Genomic DNA, 15,233 nt, shown 5'->3' on the forward strand with positions numbered 1-15,233 from the left:
TAGAAAGAAGCTGGGTATTACATTGAAAAGAAAACTTCCTGGCATACTTGATCTTACTATTGGAGGTGAGAGCAATGAATCTGAGGATACAGTGATAACTGACACAGTGAACAGAGATGATAAGTCTCCAGAAAATGATTCTGATGGTATACCACTCATAAACAAGATGGAGTATGGGGCTAAAGAGGATGGTTCTTTTTTACCTTGCTCTTTCTCAGCTGGGTTACCTCCATCCTCTTTAGCCCCATACTCTATATCAGTTTGTGATTGGTATACCATCAGAATCATTTTTTTGGAGACTTATCATCTCTGTTCTCTGTGTCAGTTAGCACTGTATCCTCAGATTTATTGCTCTCACCTCCAATAGTAAGATCAAGTATACCAGGAAGTTTCCTTTTCAATGTAATACCTAGCTTATTTTTGAATTCCACAAGATTTATTCTGTTCAAAGGATGGTACAAAAGATTCATGCAAAGCTGCTTTCTGAATTTCAACACCATTTTCTGCATTTTAGAGGCACACAAAATTAGTTCTTCTTGCTAAATGGTCAAAATCAAACAAATAATTTTTCCTGCACTTTTGAGGAACAAAAGGATCAATGCTTACTCTGTTGATTTTATACATCTTCTCCTTCATGAATTCTTAAATATACAATAAAACATGAAAGCCACAATCGTAACTGAAATAAATGCAGTAATCATTCAGCAATAAACACAAAAATCGAGGTATACTGATAAGTTAATTTAGTAGAGCTGAACACTTACTTGTTTTTTTTGAGGCTGAACAGGTGGCACATGTTCAGTGTAGCTAGACATGTCAAAGCTGTGTTTATTATTCAAATACTTCTGCAGTTGAGTTAAAACATCTTTGGCCACCTCTCCACTACACCATGGGTAGGAGTCAAGGATATATTTCTCTTGTTTGGTAGTGGAAAAAACAACAAGGGACCAGTGATGGGCATGAATGATAGGAATAAATATCTGAGAAAAGCACAAACTCTACTGTCAATCTGAAAAAACTCTACTGTAATATAAAACAAAGCACAAACCAGATCCACTTTCTCCATAACCTCTGTAGTAAGTTCCTTGTCCAGCTGCTTAACTTCAATACCTTGATGAATCAGTTCTTGCTGGGTTATAAAAATACCGGCAGTCAAATATAAATAATAATAACATAAAAAAAGTCTCCAAGCCAAGTTTTTGGATACACTTACAGTAGATTTCCAGCAAAGAATTACTTTATCCTTCCAATCCTTTGACAACAGTTTGCATTGTAAATAAAATACATCTGTGTGCATATGACCTACAGGTTGCAAACAATCTGCAAAAGTATATTCAGGTATACTGTAGTCCAATATGTCCACTACTATGCTTTCTCTGGTTCTTTCCAATACATGTGCCGTGTAAACACTTTGTAGATCAACAGAGTTCTCATGAGATTGCACCATTTCTGAATCTTCATGATCAACAAAGTTCTTATGAGATTGTACAGAAGCAACAACCGGCGATGCTCTCCCTAAACTTGGCACCCTTTCTGAATCTGCATGATAGCATGTATCCTCCAAATTCTTAAACTGAAAAATACAAATAAAAATAAAGTGAACCTGGGTACCCAACAAATCAACATGCCCCAAATAAACAGCATGAATCAACACTTGGATGAATAATAAAAGAAGGTTCTTACATTGAGAGTAGCGAGATCCTTCATAACACTACTAGTCTTCTTTTTCATCTTTTGAGTCTGAAAAGTATAACAAAATATGAAGTGGCTTGAACAAAATATGAACTGCTTTTCAACAGAATAATAGCATATATTTACCTTACGACGCTTCTTTTCAGGGCTAGGGCTATCCTTGGGTACCATTATCAGGTCCGCGATTAAATCTGAAGTATACAAGTTGATCCTAGGGATGGTCTAAGGATCCAAAGGGTTTTCCATGAGATGGTCTAAGAAAACAACCTGGAGATACACACATGGTTACATAAACAGTTTTCTACCCATAATATTAAAAGTTATGACCATTTGTACTTACCATTAGCACAGTTGTACACCCTGATATCAGTTTCGTCTTATCCTTGGGATACTCAGCAACACTGCTCTTCAATTTTCGAAAATCAAATGTGACCAGTCAACTGTTTTCAGTTTGTCTAGATCAGTCACTGCTTCCAATGTACCTGAGCTCAGATAAAAGGTGGTTCGTGGCAACAACAGTCTGTCCAACACCACCACAAAGAAACATCTGACAATTAGGTCAATGTCAAGACTCGGTTCGGTACCATCAGTGTCTTCATTTTCTTTAACTAGAAGTTTGAGAATCTCATCCTTGTCGATGTTCTCTAACATCAAATTGATGTTCAAAGGAGTCAAAACATTTCTTCTGATAGAAACCTTGCTATTTTCCCCCTCTTCAGCACCTTCCTCCTCTCCACATTTCTCCTCTTCACTACCTTCCTCCTCAATCTGAACATGCTTCTCCTTCCTCCTCTTCATCTTTTCATTGAATTTTTCCTCAACCTGATCCTGCTTCTCCTTCCCCATGTCCATCTCCATCTTCTCCTTCCTCCTCTTCTTCTTTTCATTGAATTTTTTCTTCTACAACACTCAGTACTCTGTAGAGTGAGTCAAATATTTCTAAAGTTGAATCTGTTGGCAGGTTCTTATCTGTACCAGGGGGAAACTCAAAATATTTTTGCACTACAGCCTTTGTTATCTATATTGAAACACCTTCTCTAATGTAGATCTCAATTTAATCTGTATTTTCATAAACTTTGGCTCTATCCATGAGAAAGTGGTAAAATCTCTATTTGTGTTTCCTAACTTCAGATTGAGTAAGTTCTCGAAATCAAGGTCTACAATTTTCTGACGAGCAGCATCTTGAAGGAGTTGGATTAACTGTGTTACTGATACAGGTGCACACCTCGATTCCGCATTCTTCTTACTCTTCTTCCACTGAGGCATGTTGGCTTTCTTCTTCACCTGCGGCATGTTGGTTTTCTTCTTCACTGTCACACCCGATTTTTAAAAGAAAACTGAATGTAAAACTATATATATGCCAAGATCAAGTTTCATACATATAGCGATGTCATAATGGAATAATGAGCAACAATGTCACATAAAAGAGACTTACAATGAATAAAAGCCTATCAGAGCCAGAGCCACACAGCTTATCCTGGAAACGACGGCTCCAAACTTCACAGGCAATCGATGGGTGGTTGCGTACGCCTAGAACTCAGCAACATCTTCAGCCTCATTGAAACTTTCTTCTCTGGGCAGTGTTGGTATAACAAGGGTGAGCACATGTCGTACTCAGCAAGTATATTGGAAATAAATGATATGAAAGACTTAAAACAAGAAATTAAGGTTGGCTGAATAAAGCGGGAAGCATTTTAATTAACAGTTCAAACATTAATCACTAATTACTAATCATGTATGAACCAACCCACATTTATGAAAAAAGAAATATATGTCTGAATAAATAAGTAGCTTTGAACATTTAAATAACTGAATTAAATATGGTGATTTCCATTAAGTTGACATGTGAGGGTCCGAGCCGCTCTTGACCGTGAGCACGACTGATATATCAGTTTTCACTCTGCAGAGGTTGCACACTTTACCCACAAGTCGCGTAAAAGTTCAAAAGAACTTTGGACCCAATCATGTTGTGCTAGCCAGGCACAATACCACACTTTCTTAGGTGTGATTGCATAGGGACGCTACGAGGCCTTTATAAAGACTCTCTAACCAGTAGTAGCCCGCTAAGGTTTCAGCCGCTAGGCGAGTGCACCCTCCCCCAAACCGAGCGTACCCCGTAGGCGTACCGAACTCCTTTGGCAGGCCGAGTACCCCTCTTAAACCTAGTCCCCCCCTCTTGCGCCTTTCAGTAAGCTACTAACAAGCTAGAGACATCTAATTAATCAGCCAAGACCAAAACCATGTAGTCCTTGTGGTTGTGCTGTTTTCCAGGGTGGTTCTCCATAGTTGATTTTAATCAAGTTCATAAATTCATCATATTGTTCCAAAAGTGTATCAAGTATGGCATCATGTCTCAAGAATCATTGTTGTAAACCACCCATAACCATTGTTCAACAGCTAAGCAAACTATCCAAAAGATTTTATAAAAAAACCCTGCTATTCAAGGACACGGATAAACAAACATGATAATAGGTACCCATCAATTTAATGCATGCAAACATAAAGTAAATATTATTGAGACCAAATATGATCAAGAAATATACTTGCCTTAAATATAGATAATAACTGCTCAGAGTCTTCAGCTCTTGTTCGTCCAACTCTTCATCTTCTGAGCTCTCGAACCGCGTTCCTTCTACACGCGACAAGCATCAGGCACACATACAAGAAACAAGCAAATAAGCACATCTAAGAAAAAGCATTAAACATAAAAAAAGCATTAAAAGAATGCACTAAAGGATAGAGCTCGAAACTACGACACAAGGACACAACTAAACGATAGCTTACGCTAAAACAAAGCTAATGGGGCAAGAACAGGTTAAAACGGAGCTCAACCTGTGGAACCTATGGGCTAAACAAGTCTAGAGGAGCTTGCTGTGATTAACCATAAACTTTCAGGATTAGCAGATACACTAAACCACTACTATAAAAACGTTGATTTGTCCCGGTTGGGAAACCGCTGTTGTCCCGGTTTCCCAACCGGGAACGCCTGTCCGGGATAAAAAGGGGTGCCCTTTTGTCCCGGGTGTGGCAACCGGGACAAAAGAGGACCTTTTGTCCCGGTTGGTAACACCAACCGGGACAAAAGGTGCAGCCAGCGCCCACGTGGCTGGCGCACCCTTTTTGTCCCGGTTGGTGTTACCAACCGGGACAAAAGGTCTCTTTTTTTTTCATGTTTTTCTTTTCTCAATTCTTTTTCTATTTCAATTATACTTTTGCATTTCAATTAAACTTAAGTATTGGAATTCAGAGTGTATGATCTCCACTAATATATACATATATATATAGTTACTTATATAATATTTGTCCTAGATAGTTTTCATATATAAATTAATTCACTTATATATATATATATGTATACACATATCTATACATGTGAATTCCTTTACTTATGAAAATGTCTAGGACCAATATTATATAAATATATATATACACATATATATTATTGGAGTGCTTATATATATAATACATACATACTCCATCATATTTGCATAGGTATATTCGTTCTTAATTACATAGTAGAATTCGCCTTTTGGAAATTTAATACATACATACATACTCATAAATAGAAATTTAATACATAGACACACATATATATTTACATAGTTATATTCGTTCTTAATTATATATATACGCGTATATTGTCATATTTGCTGTGATTGTCAATATTAGATATTCCATCGTAGTAGAATTCGCCTTTTGGATCGAAGACTTGCTCAACAATAAATCCGGAGAATTGTTCTTGAATCGCCATAATCTTTTCCTCCGGTATGAGTTTATCGCGCATCTCCCCGACCTATGGAAAAAGGGGATAATTAATTTCGACTAATTAAAATACGAGTTCAAATATTAACAAATTTTTTACTTACTTCCTCCTCCCAATCTGTCCAGCCCTTTGGAGGACCTACCAGACCATGGATGTTCTCGCATACATAGTATGCGCACAATACAGTGCCTGGTTTCTGCCTCATACACTTTAAGAGAGAAGAAATTATCAGGTATTTACATGAATATATAATAAAACTAATGAATCGTGCAACGAATCATCCAAGCGCGTACCAGAAAATCTGTCTTGATCTTCAATTCCTTGTCAAATTTGCCTGGATGATTTTTAGCGAATTCTTTCCAAACCCTGTGCATGATTAGAACAATTATAGTCAAGTAACAAAGTGATTCAAATTATCGGTCACCGACGGAGTAGTGGTAGATTTACTTTTTCATCATGTTAAGAAGATTTTCGTATTGTTCTGGAGGTCTCCTCAATGAGTCCATAACCACGAGTAGGCTCTTCTCGGGAATTATGACAATTAGGACCTAGTGTTCACTGCAAGATTATACGGAGGCAGTTCTTGGTAGTTAAGGTTTAAACAATTCGATTACAGAATAGAAAGAGTTAGACGGAAGGAATCACTCACGCAAAGTTGTAAGGAAACAATATCATTTGCTTGTTGTGATAAACGCTTATGTACTTGAACAACATTTGGAATATCTCATCGGTATTGTCGCGTAGAAGCCTCCAATTACAAGTAATTGGGTCGATGAAGCCGAGGTGAGAGTATCCCTTTCTTCTGCAAGTATGTATCTCCATTCTACATGATACCGAATAAATCAAGAGATCAGTATGCTGAGATCATGCAAAACAATACGTAAGGAGAGTAAAATACTTACAGAACCCACAAGGCGACCATAGAGATGTCGAGGGCCTCCTGATGGAATAGTTGGTAAATTTCTTCCCAGTTTATCCATAGAATGGCCTCCCCCCGTAAGAAATCGTCATCTTTAATCTTTGCGCCCTGCATGAAGATGCAATCGGCCATCGCACGCATGTAGTGCTGGTGCAGCTTATACATTTGCGTTGGAAGCACAGACACTACTTCGGGGGGTACAAGAGTTTTGCCGATCTCAAACGTCCATTTGACGACCACATCGGCCTTTGGAATATCTTCTCCCCCTGCAATCTGAGCGGCCGTCAGGTTTGATTCTTTCAAAAATGTAACAAAGTCTTGTTCTTGCGTCGTCTGTCCCACTACGAGAGGCTCTATTGATTGTTTCTTTTGGGCTCCGAGCTGTGGAACGTCGGACGACGACGACTTTGATTATCTCTTCTTTTTCTCAGTAGTTTTGATAATTGTGCGTTCGTAGTCTGAAGGGGGGTCTCTCGGAATGAATTTTCTCTTATATGCTTCGCATATTCCCTTAAAAAATTTCAAATCTATCGGATTTATCACTTTCTCGGGCTCCGGCTTCGGCTTCGGCTTGAAGTGCTCTTTAACTCTTTCTTGAGTTATCCGATCGCATTCTTCAAGGCTCATGTCCCAGGGTTTAATAGGAGCCTCCTTGGTTTTCTTCTTCTTTTCCTTCTTCTTTGGAGGCTCCTTAGCCGGTGCAGCTACCTTCTTTGCCGGCGGCCGTTTCTGCTTCTTTGCCGGCGGCGGAGGGGGTGACCATGGAGGCGACGGTGACGCTTGAGTGTTCATCGGCGCATGAGATGATGGTGATGGAGAATGTGCCGGTGAACCTTGCCGAGACAGTGCTGCCCTTGGGGAGTTTTGCGGAGATGCCGGTCTTGGAGAGGCATGCTGAGATGCCGGTCTTGGTGTTTGATCATCCGACTTTAGGACAATGTAGCGCTTATCCCATAGGATGTAGCCATGAATGGCTTCTGCTAGTGTCCTCTCCCCATCGCCTCCAGGAATATCAAGCTCGAGCGTCTCCCAACCCTGGCACACCTGCTCCACGCCAACTCTTGTGTATCTAGGCGGAATTTGCTGCCCGTGGTACACGTCGCCTGGTTCGGTTGGCATGGCGGTACCGTACGCAACAGTGAACATTAAGTTCTTAACGGCAGTCTGCAGGTCACAAGGTGTCCGGTGGGTGATCTCATCCACTGGAAATCGCTGCGGGGCCGATGCTTCAACTGCGGCCTGGATCCCCGTGGGCTCGGCGGCGGCGACGTCTGTGGAAGCGCAGCTGCTTTTCCGCTGAGACAGGTGATCGGCTGCGACACTAGGCTCTGGAGGCAACGTTTGCGCTTGCTGTTGCTGGCTCATTGCTACGGCCACTTGGCGTTGAACCTCTTCCTCCAGTCTTTGATCGTGTGACATGAGCCGTTCCTCTAGCCTTCGCAAGTGCTCCCGCTCATCATTCTTTCTTCTTTGCCGGCTTCTATATGACTCAATGTAATCCCTGAACCCATACTTCCACGGAACCACGCCTTTGCCTCTTGTGCGGCCCGGATGCTCTGGATTCCCAAGGGCGTAAGTCAGCTCGTCCCTCTCTCTATCTGGCTTGAATGTTCCCTCGGCCGCTGCTTGTATGGCCTCCTGTAGTCTCTGGGCTGCTCGCTGGATGTTTGGCCCATAGACGCAGTCACCAGTCAATGGGTCCAAGCTTCCCCCGTGACCATAAAACCAGGTCCTTGACCTTTCAGGCCAGTTCATGGTCGCAGGTTGGATGCCTCTGTCAAGCAGATCCTGCTCCATCTTCTCCCATTTGGGTACTGCAAGCTTGTAGCCTCCTTGGCCTAGAGTGTGATGGTACACTTTCTTCGAGGCGTTGTCTTTGGCCTTCTGCACCTTCTGAAGCCCAAGCTCTGAAGACTTGTATTCTACAAATGCATCCCAGTGACCCCTGAGCTTTTCGAGCTCGCCGGTAAATACGGGTGTGGTCCCGGTCTTGATATATTTCTTCGTCAAAATTTTCTTGAATGATCGCAGCTGTTCGGCCATCTTACTCAGGGTCCAGTGCTTGCATATCTCTTCGGATTCAGCTGGAACCGTGAAGTTTTTCTTAAGCTCCCGCCAGCACCATTCTTTTTCTCTTTCGGGTACCGCATCCCGTTCCTCGCTTGGATTGGAAGCTTTCCAGAGCTTGAAGCTGATCGGGATGTGGTCCCTGACAATACATCCGGATTGTCTTATGAATTTTTTGGCGGCAGCTTCTGGAGCGATCGGTTCGCCATCTGGACCAACTTCCGTTATAATGAACCGCCCTTCCAGTTTTTTTGTTGGGCCTCGCTTCGTCTTTTTCTGCTGCGACGATGATCCAGACGGCTATAAAAAAACATTCATAGTATTCATATAGATTCAGATGAAAATATGATTGTCACTACAAATAATTATAGTTGTGATATGTACATTAGCACTTTGTTCAGCAGCAGCGTCATCCTGAATAGATGGTGCCTCAATTCCATCACCGGACATATTCAAATATATGTCGGTATTGCTGCCATCATTAGCTTGTTCAGCGACATCTCCTTGACCTTCGCCAATCATATTCAACAAGAACTGTTCGTCTTCCGCGTCTGTGTGTCGCGGGTCCATCGTAACTAAAATATGAATACAAATAAAACCCTTAAAAAATTATCTAAATAATCCACATATTTGCGAGCATTTGACTAAGTACCGATCGATGGACGAGGTCGAGTAATATTCTCTAAGTAATTCAAGAAATGAACTTGAAATATTCTATCGATAATTTCACTAAGTACCGATCGATGGATGAGGTCGAGAAATATTTCACTAAGTAATTCAAGAAATATACATGAAATATTTAAAAGAAATTTAAACTCACTTTACACATACATACATACATACATTCATACATTTAAAAATTTGTAAATATACCTTTATTTACACAACAAATTATGATTTCACTCTTAACAACAAATTATGATTTCACTCTAAATAACATGAACTCTAAATTATGATTTCAAATTATGAGCATGTCCCAAAGTTACATGAGTGTAGCTTCCTAGCTACTGAAAATGAGCCATAATTGGTCGACGATGTCGATCTCAGTGCTGCAAACAGTACTCGACACACTCTGAGAACTAAAAATTAAAGAACATTGGGGAACTATATATACAGAGGCAGGAGCTTCCCAACGTAGCGAGAGGTTCTGGGGTTCAATGGAATGGAGAAGGTGTTGAGGGGACTCTCGTAGTAGGACGATCTTTTAGGAGATGAAACCTCGGTGTCAAATGCAGTGGGATTCGGCCTTTCTCCAGTATGATTCCATCTATTTTCTAGACCTTCATTGATCCTTCATTGATTGTGTACAATGCTAAATTAACCATATAATTTGCTACTTTCTTTGAATTGTGCCGATTTCATCAGGTTCTTTTGTTGTGGTTGATTTTATGGACTTAGGTCTAAGTAGCACGAAACTAAAAGTTTTTTTATTAGTAAATGTTATAGAAAATTTATGGATCCATGTTACTTACTTGCCAAGAGTTTTCTTTCTAGTAAATCGAAGTCAGCAATTTACGTCAATTAAGTTGGACCCTGAATATTGTTATTATAGTAAATTCATAGATTCATGTCAATTACTTATCAATAATTTTTCTCTCATGCAGATCATAATTTTTCTGTGTTGGAGGGGACGAGATCGAGCTCTACCTTTGGGTACGCGGCGTGGGCTTTATGATCTAACGATTAGCTACAAAGAAGAGGCTGTTTCTCACTTATCACTGTGACAAAACATGTGCATCTACTATTCACTGGCAAATTTTGTATCAGAAGGCATTGATTGAACATCCGTTTCTAAATAATGACAGTGATATATGCATATAAATCCAAACTGAAAGCCTCTGAAATTTAATGTGCCCTGATTGAACACACTTCTATCGCATTTCTAACAGAGACAAACTCAGAATTAATAGCAAGATCTATTTGCCAACAAGCAAAGAAAACTAACCTAAATTTTATTAATCAACCTAGAATTCATTAGAGTTGCAGCAAGATCCTCTACTATGTGTTCAGAAAGTTTGCTCTAGATCACTTTCCCAAAGGTAGCCTCAGTAGCAGTAGAGGATGCTGGGAGACCAATCTAACATAAGAGAAATAAGAACTGATGGACACACTCAGCTAATCTTTACAATGTGTCCCATGTGTCATGCTTTTGCTAACAACCAATCAAAGAACATCGTGCTATCAGGAGCATTTTGTTAGCTTTTCTTAAAGATTCTTGCGAAAAAGAATTAGCCTAAGACAACTGAAATACTGTTGAAGCTTAAATACTGTCGACGGCGAGCAGGGGATGGTGGCGAGGGCGTTACGGCGGCGGCGGTGGCTCTGGGCGGCGGCACGCGTGAGGTCGGGGCTCTGGGCGGCGGCGACGTCGATGGCGGCGGTGCTCGGCTCGCGCGGTGGGGGGAGCAGGACGGTGGCGGCGGTGGCTCTGGGCGGCGGCGTGAGGTCGGGGCTCTGGGCGGCGGCGACGTCGATGGCGGCGGTGCTCGGCTCGCGCGGTGGTGGGAGCAGGACGGGCGCAGTAGATGAGAAACCAAGTGTTAGGAGAAGGGCGAAGGAGGAACGAAATATAGGGGGGCCTTTTGTCCCGGGTGAAGCCACGACCCGGGACAAAAGGTCATTTTGTCCCGGGTGGTGGCTTCACCCGGGACAAAAGGCCCCCCCTTTTGTCCCGGGTGAAACCACCACCCGGGACAAAATGACCTTTTGTCCCGGGTCGTGGCTTCACCCGGGACAAAAGGGGTTTTTGGGCGGGCCGGGAAAATTCCCAGCCCGCGGCCCACCTTTAGTCCCGGGTGGATCTACCACCCGGGACAAAAGGGGCCCGTTTTCCCTCGTTCCCGCCTAATGTTATGTTTGTTTTTGTTTCTTTTTACTTCTCTTTTAAAATTGGCTTTCATTTGTTAATTCAGTTAATAAAATTATGATTCCAAAAATTATGGAACAAAATTTCTTATCTCTATATAAACTTGATACACGCAACAAAAATAATTAATTTTCATTCAAGTGATTGGGTCAATGAAATATCTAACTTTTTTGAAATCATATTTGTTATTTTGACCATGCAAAAATATATTAGGTGAAATTTTTTTTCAAACTGTTGCTTTTCGATAGAAAGTGGATTCTATCACGATATTAACGTTTAAAAATTGAATTTTAGATAAAATTAAGCAATTTCATGATATTAATGAGTAGTGTGTGAGTTTGAGAGATAGTGTGTGTTAGTGAGATTGTGTGTGTTAGTGAGAGAGTATAGTGTGTTAATGTGAATGTAATTTCATGAAATAAATAAAATTAGTTGAGTAATCCATTATTGAATGGAAATTATAATTGAGTCTAGTAATTAAGTGAAAAATATATAAAATAATATAAATAACACATAAAGTATAATTGTACAGTACATATATAATAAAAGTGTTCGAATTGCGATTATGTTTTTATACAATAATATAAAATGATTCAAGTACATGAAGGATTAGCGGTAACAGACTTTCTCTTCACAAATGTCCCTTGATTATGATCACGACGCAAGTATGGAGCATCATCATTGGCTAGCAGGATGCATGGATCAGCATTTACTTCGAAAGGTGGAATGGCAACAAAATTATTATATTCTTCTGAAAAGTCTGTCTTGTCCTCCACTCCAACGATGTTTCTCTTTCCTGATAGAACTATGTGTCGCTTAGGCTCATCCTTTTGCTTGTTGATCCCCTTCTTTGGCTTGCTGGACATGTCCTTAATGTAGAAAACCTGAGCGACATCTTGGGCTAGGACAAATGGCTCGTCTCTATACCCAAGATTGTTGAGATCAACTATTGTCATCCCATACTCATCTTTTGTTACCCCTCCTCCAGATAGCTTAACCCATTGGCAACGAAATAGAGGCACCTTGAAATTGGGACCGTAATCCAGCTCCCATATCTCTTCAATGTAGCCGTAATATGTGTCTTTTTTTCCATTATTGTCCGTGGCATCCATACGAACACCGCTGTTTTGGTTGGTACTCTTTTTATCTTGGGCTATCGTATAAAATGTGTTTCCATTTATCTCGTACCCTTGGTATGTTAAGATATTCCAAGATGGTCCCCTAGCCAATAAGAACAGTTGTTCACTTATATCCATGTTATGCATTAGATGCTTCCGCAACCAGCTGCAGAAAGTGTTCATGTGCTCACGTGTAATCCATGCCTCAGACTTTTCCGGGAAATTGGAGAGCAGAATTTTCTTGTGTTCCTCGATATATGGGTCAACCAAGGATGATTGTTGAAGAACCGTATAATGCGCTTTCTTGAATGAGAAATCATCTGTGCAGACATAAGATTTCTTTCCTAATGTACCCTTTCCAGTTAGTCTCCCCTCATATCGCGATTCAGGGACTCCAATCGGTTTAAGGTCATCAATAAAGTCAACACAAAAGTCAATGACCTCCTCAGTTCCGTAGGCACTGGCGATGCTTCCTTCTGGACGAGCTCTATTACGAACACATTTCTTGAGTACCCCCATGAACCTTTCGAATGGGAACATGTTGTGTAGAAATACTGGTCCGAGAATATCAATCTCTTTGACAAGGTGCACTAGAAGATGTGTCATGATGTTGAAGAAAGATGGTGGAAATATCAGCTCAAAGCCAACAAGACATTGCACCACATCGTTTTGCAGCTTTATCAAATTCTCCGGGTCAATTATCTTCTGAGAAACTGCGTTGAGGAAGGCACATATCTTCACGATGGTTAACCGGACATTATCAGGCAGAATCCCCCTCATCACAACCGGAAGAAGTTCGGTCATAAGCACATGGCAGTCATGGGACTTGAGATTTGTAAATTTCTTCTCTGCCAAATTTAAGATTCCTTTTATATTGGATGAGTATCCAGATGGAACTTTTATACTGCTCAAGCAGTCAAACATGGTTTCTTTCTCTTCCTTGCTAAGAGTATAGCTGGCAGGACTTAAGTATTGTCGTCCATTATCTCGCTGTTGTGGATGTAAGGCATCTCGTTCTTCCATACGTTGCAATTCTTGACGTGCTTCTACTGTATCTTTTGTCTTTCCGTACACTCCCAAGAATGCTATCAGGTTGACGCAAAAATTCTTCGTGAGGTGCATCACATCAATTGCATGACGAACATCTAAGACTTCCCAATATGGTAGCTCCCAAAATATAGATTTCTTCTTCCACATGGGCGCCATTCCGTTTTCGTTCGGAATAGGTTGGCTACCAGATCCCTTTCCAAAAACAACTTCTAGATCTTTTACCATGTTGAAGACGTCTTTACCACTACGGTGCATCGGTTTTGTTCGGTGGTCCGCTTGGCCTTTGAAATGCTTGCCCTTCTTTCGTACCGCATGCCTGATGGGAAGAAACCGACGATGACCCATGTATACAACCTTCTTACAGTGAGTCAACCATATATTATCGGTATCATCTAAACAGTGTGTGCATACTTTGTATCCCTTGTTCGAATGTCCTGACAAGTTACTAAGAGCAGGCCAGTCATTGATCGTTACGAACAGCAATGCTCGTAGGTTGAAGTTTTCCTGTTTGTATTCATCCCACATCCGTACACCTTCATCGCCCCAGAGCAATAAGAGTTCTTCGACCAATGGTCTTAGGTACACATCAATGTCATTTCCGGGCTGCTTTGGACCCGGGATAAGCAATGGCATCATGATGAACTTTCGTTTCATGCAGAGCCATGGTGGAAGATTGTACAGACAAAGAGTCACAGGCCAAGTGCTATGACCACTGCTCATCTCACCAAAAGGATTCTTGCCATCCGTACTCAAACCGAACCTTATGTTTCTCGCATCCAAATCAAATTTAGGGTACGTTCTATCTATTTTTCTCCACTGCGACCCATCAGCGGGGTGTCTCAACATCGAGTCTTTCTTGCGTTCCTCTTTGTGCCATCGCATCAACTTAGCATTATCTTTATTTCTAAACAGACGCTTCAAACGTGGTATTATAGGCAAATACCACATGACCTTCGCAGGAACTCTCTTCCGGGGAGGCTCCCCCTCGACATCTCCAGGATCATCTTTTCTAATCTTGTAACGCAATGCACTGCATACGGGACATGCATCCAAATTCTCGTACTCGCCTCGGTAGAGGATGCAGTCGTTGGGGCATGCATGTATCTTTTGCACTTCCAGTCCCAAAGGGCAAACAAGTTGTTTGGCTTCATACGTTGTGGCAGGCAATTCATTGTCCTTAGGAAGCATTTTTTTAACAAGTTTGAGTAATTCACCAAATCCCTTGTCGGATACACCATTTGTCGCCTTCCATTGCAGCAACTCCAAGGTGGTGCCAAGTTTCTTAAATCCATTTTGACAATCTGGGTACAACAACTTATGGTGGTCCTCTAACAACTTCTGGAACTTCAACCTCTCCGTTTCACTCTCACAGTCTGCCTGCACATTGTGCAATGCTTGCCCCAGATCGTCGCTGGGATCATTTTCTGCTACATCTACTTCGGGCTCTTCCATGGGAATATCGTCATCGAATGCACCAATTCCAGCATTCCCGGGAAAGTGGTCGTCAAAATCTTCTTCTTCATTGTCTTCCATGGTAACCCCCTGTTCTCCGTGCTTCGTCCAACAAACATACTTTTTCATGAAACCATTTGCGAAAATGTGGCTGTGTAGGATTCTTGAAGATGAGTAATCCTTGTTATTGTTGCAATGAACACACGGGCAGCACATAAAACCATTCTGCTTGTTTGCCTCAGCCACAGACAAAAAATAATGCAGGCCATCAATGAATTCTTTCGAACGTCGGTCAGCATTGTACAT

At 41.3% G+C, this 15,233-nt stretch overlaps 1 protein-coding gene and 1 long non-coding RNA gene across 2 annotated transcripts; both read right to left on the reverse strand.

Moving 5' to 3' along the window:
• Window positions 1-1,154: 1,154 nt before the first annotated feature.
• On the reverse strand, window positions 1,155-3,117 carry LOC120651361. The gene is made up of 4 exons (XR_005666145.1): window positions 2,033-3,117; window positions 1,819-1,959; window positions 1,684-1,740; window positions 1,155-1,573 (listed from the first exon to the last, which is right to left on the reverse strand). It is a non-coding gene; the product is annotated as an uncharacterized LOC120651361 (long non-coding RNA).
• Window positions 3,118-11,936: 8,819 nt separating this feature from the next.
• On the reverse strand, window positions 11,937-15,233 carry LOC120651360 (the record flags this gene model as incomplete). Its single annotated transcript, XM_039928837.1, has 4 exons — window positions 14,202-15,233; window positions 13,569-14,090; window positions 12,637-13,415; window positions 11,937-12,528 (listed from the first exon to the last, which is right to left on the reverse strand). Coding segments are annotated over exons 1-4 (2,925 nt in total), but the record flags the coding sequence as incomplete, so codon positions are not given.

Source organism: Panicum virgatum, chromosome 9K, assembly GCF_016808335.1.
Source record: "Panicum virgatum strain AP13 chromosome 9K, P.virgatum_v5, whole genome shotgun sequence".
Lineage (NCBI taxonomy): Eukaryota > Viridiplantae > Streptophyta > Magnoliopsida > Poales > Poaceae > Panicum > Panicum virgatum.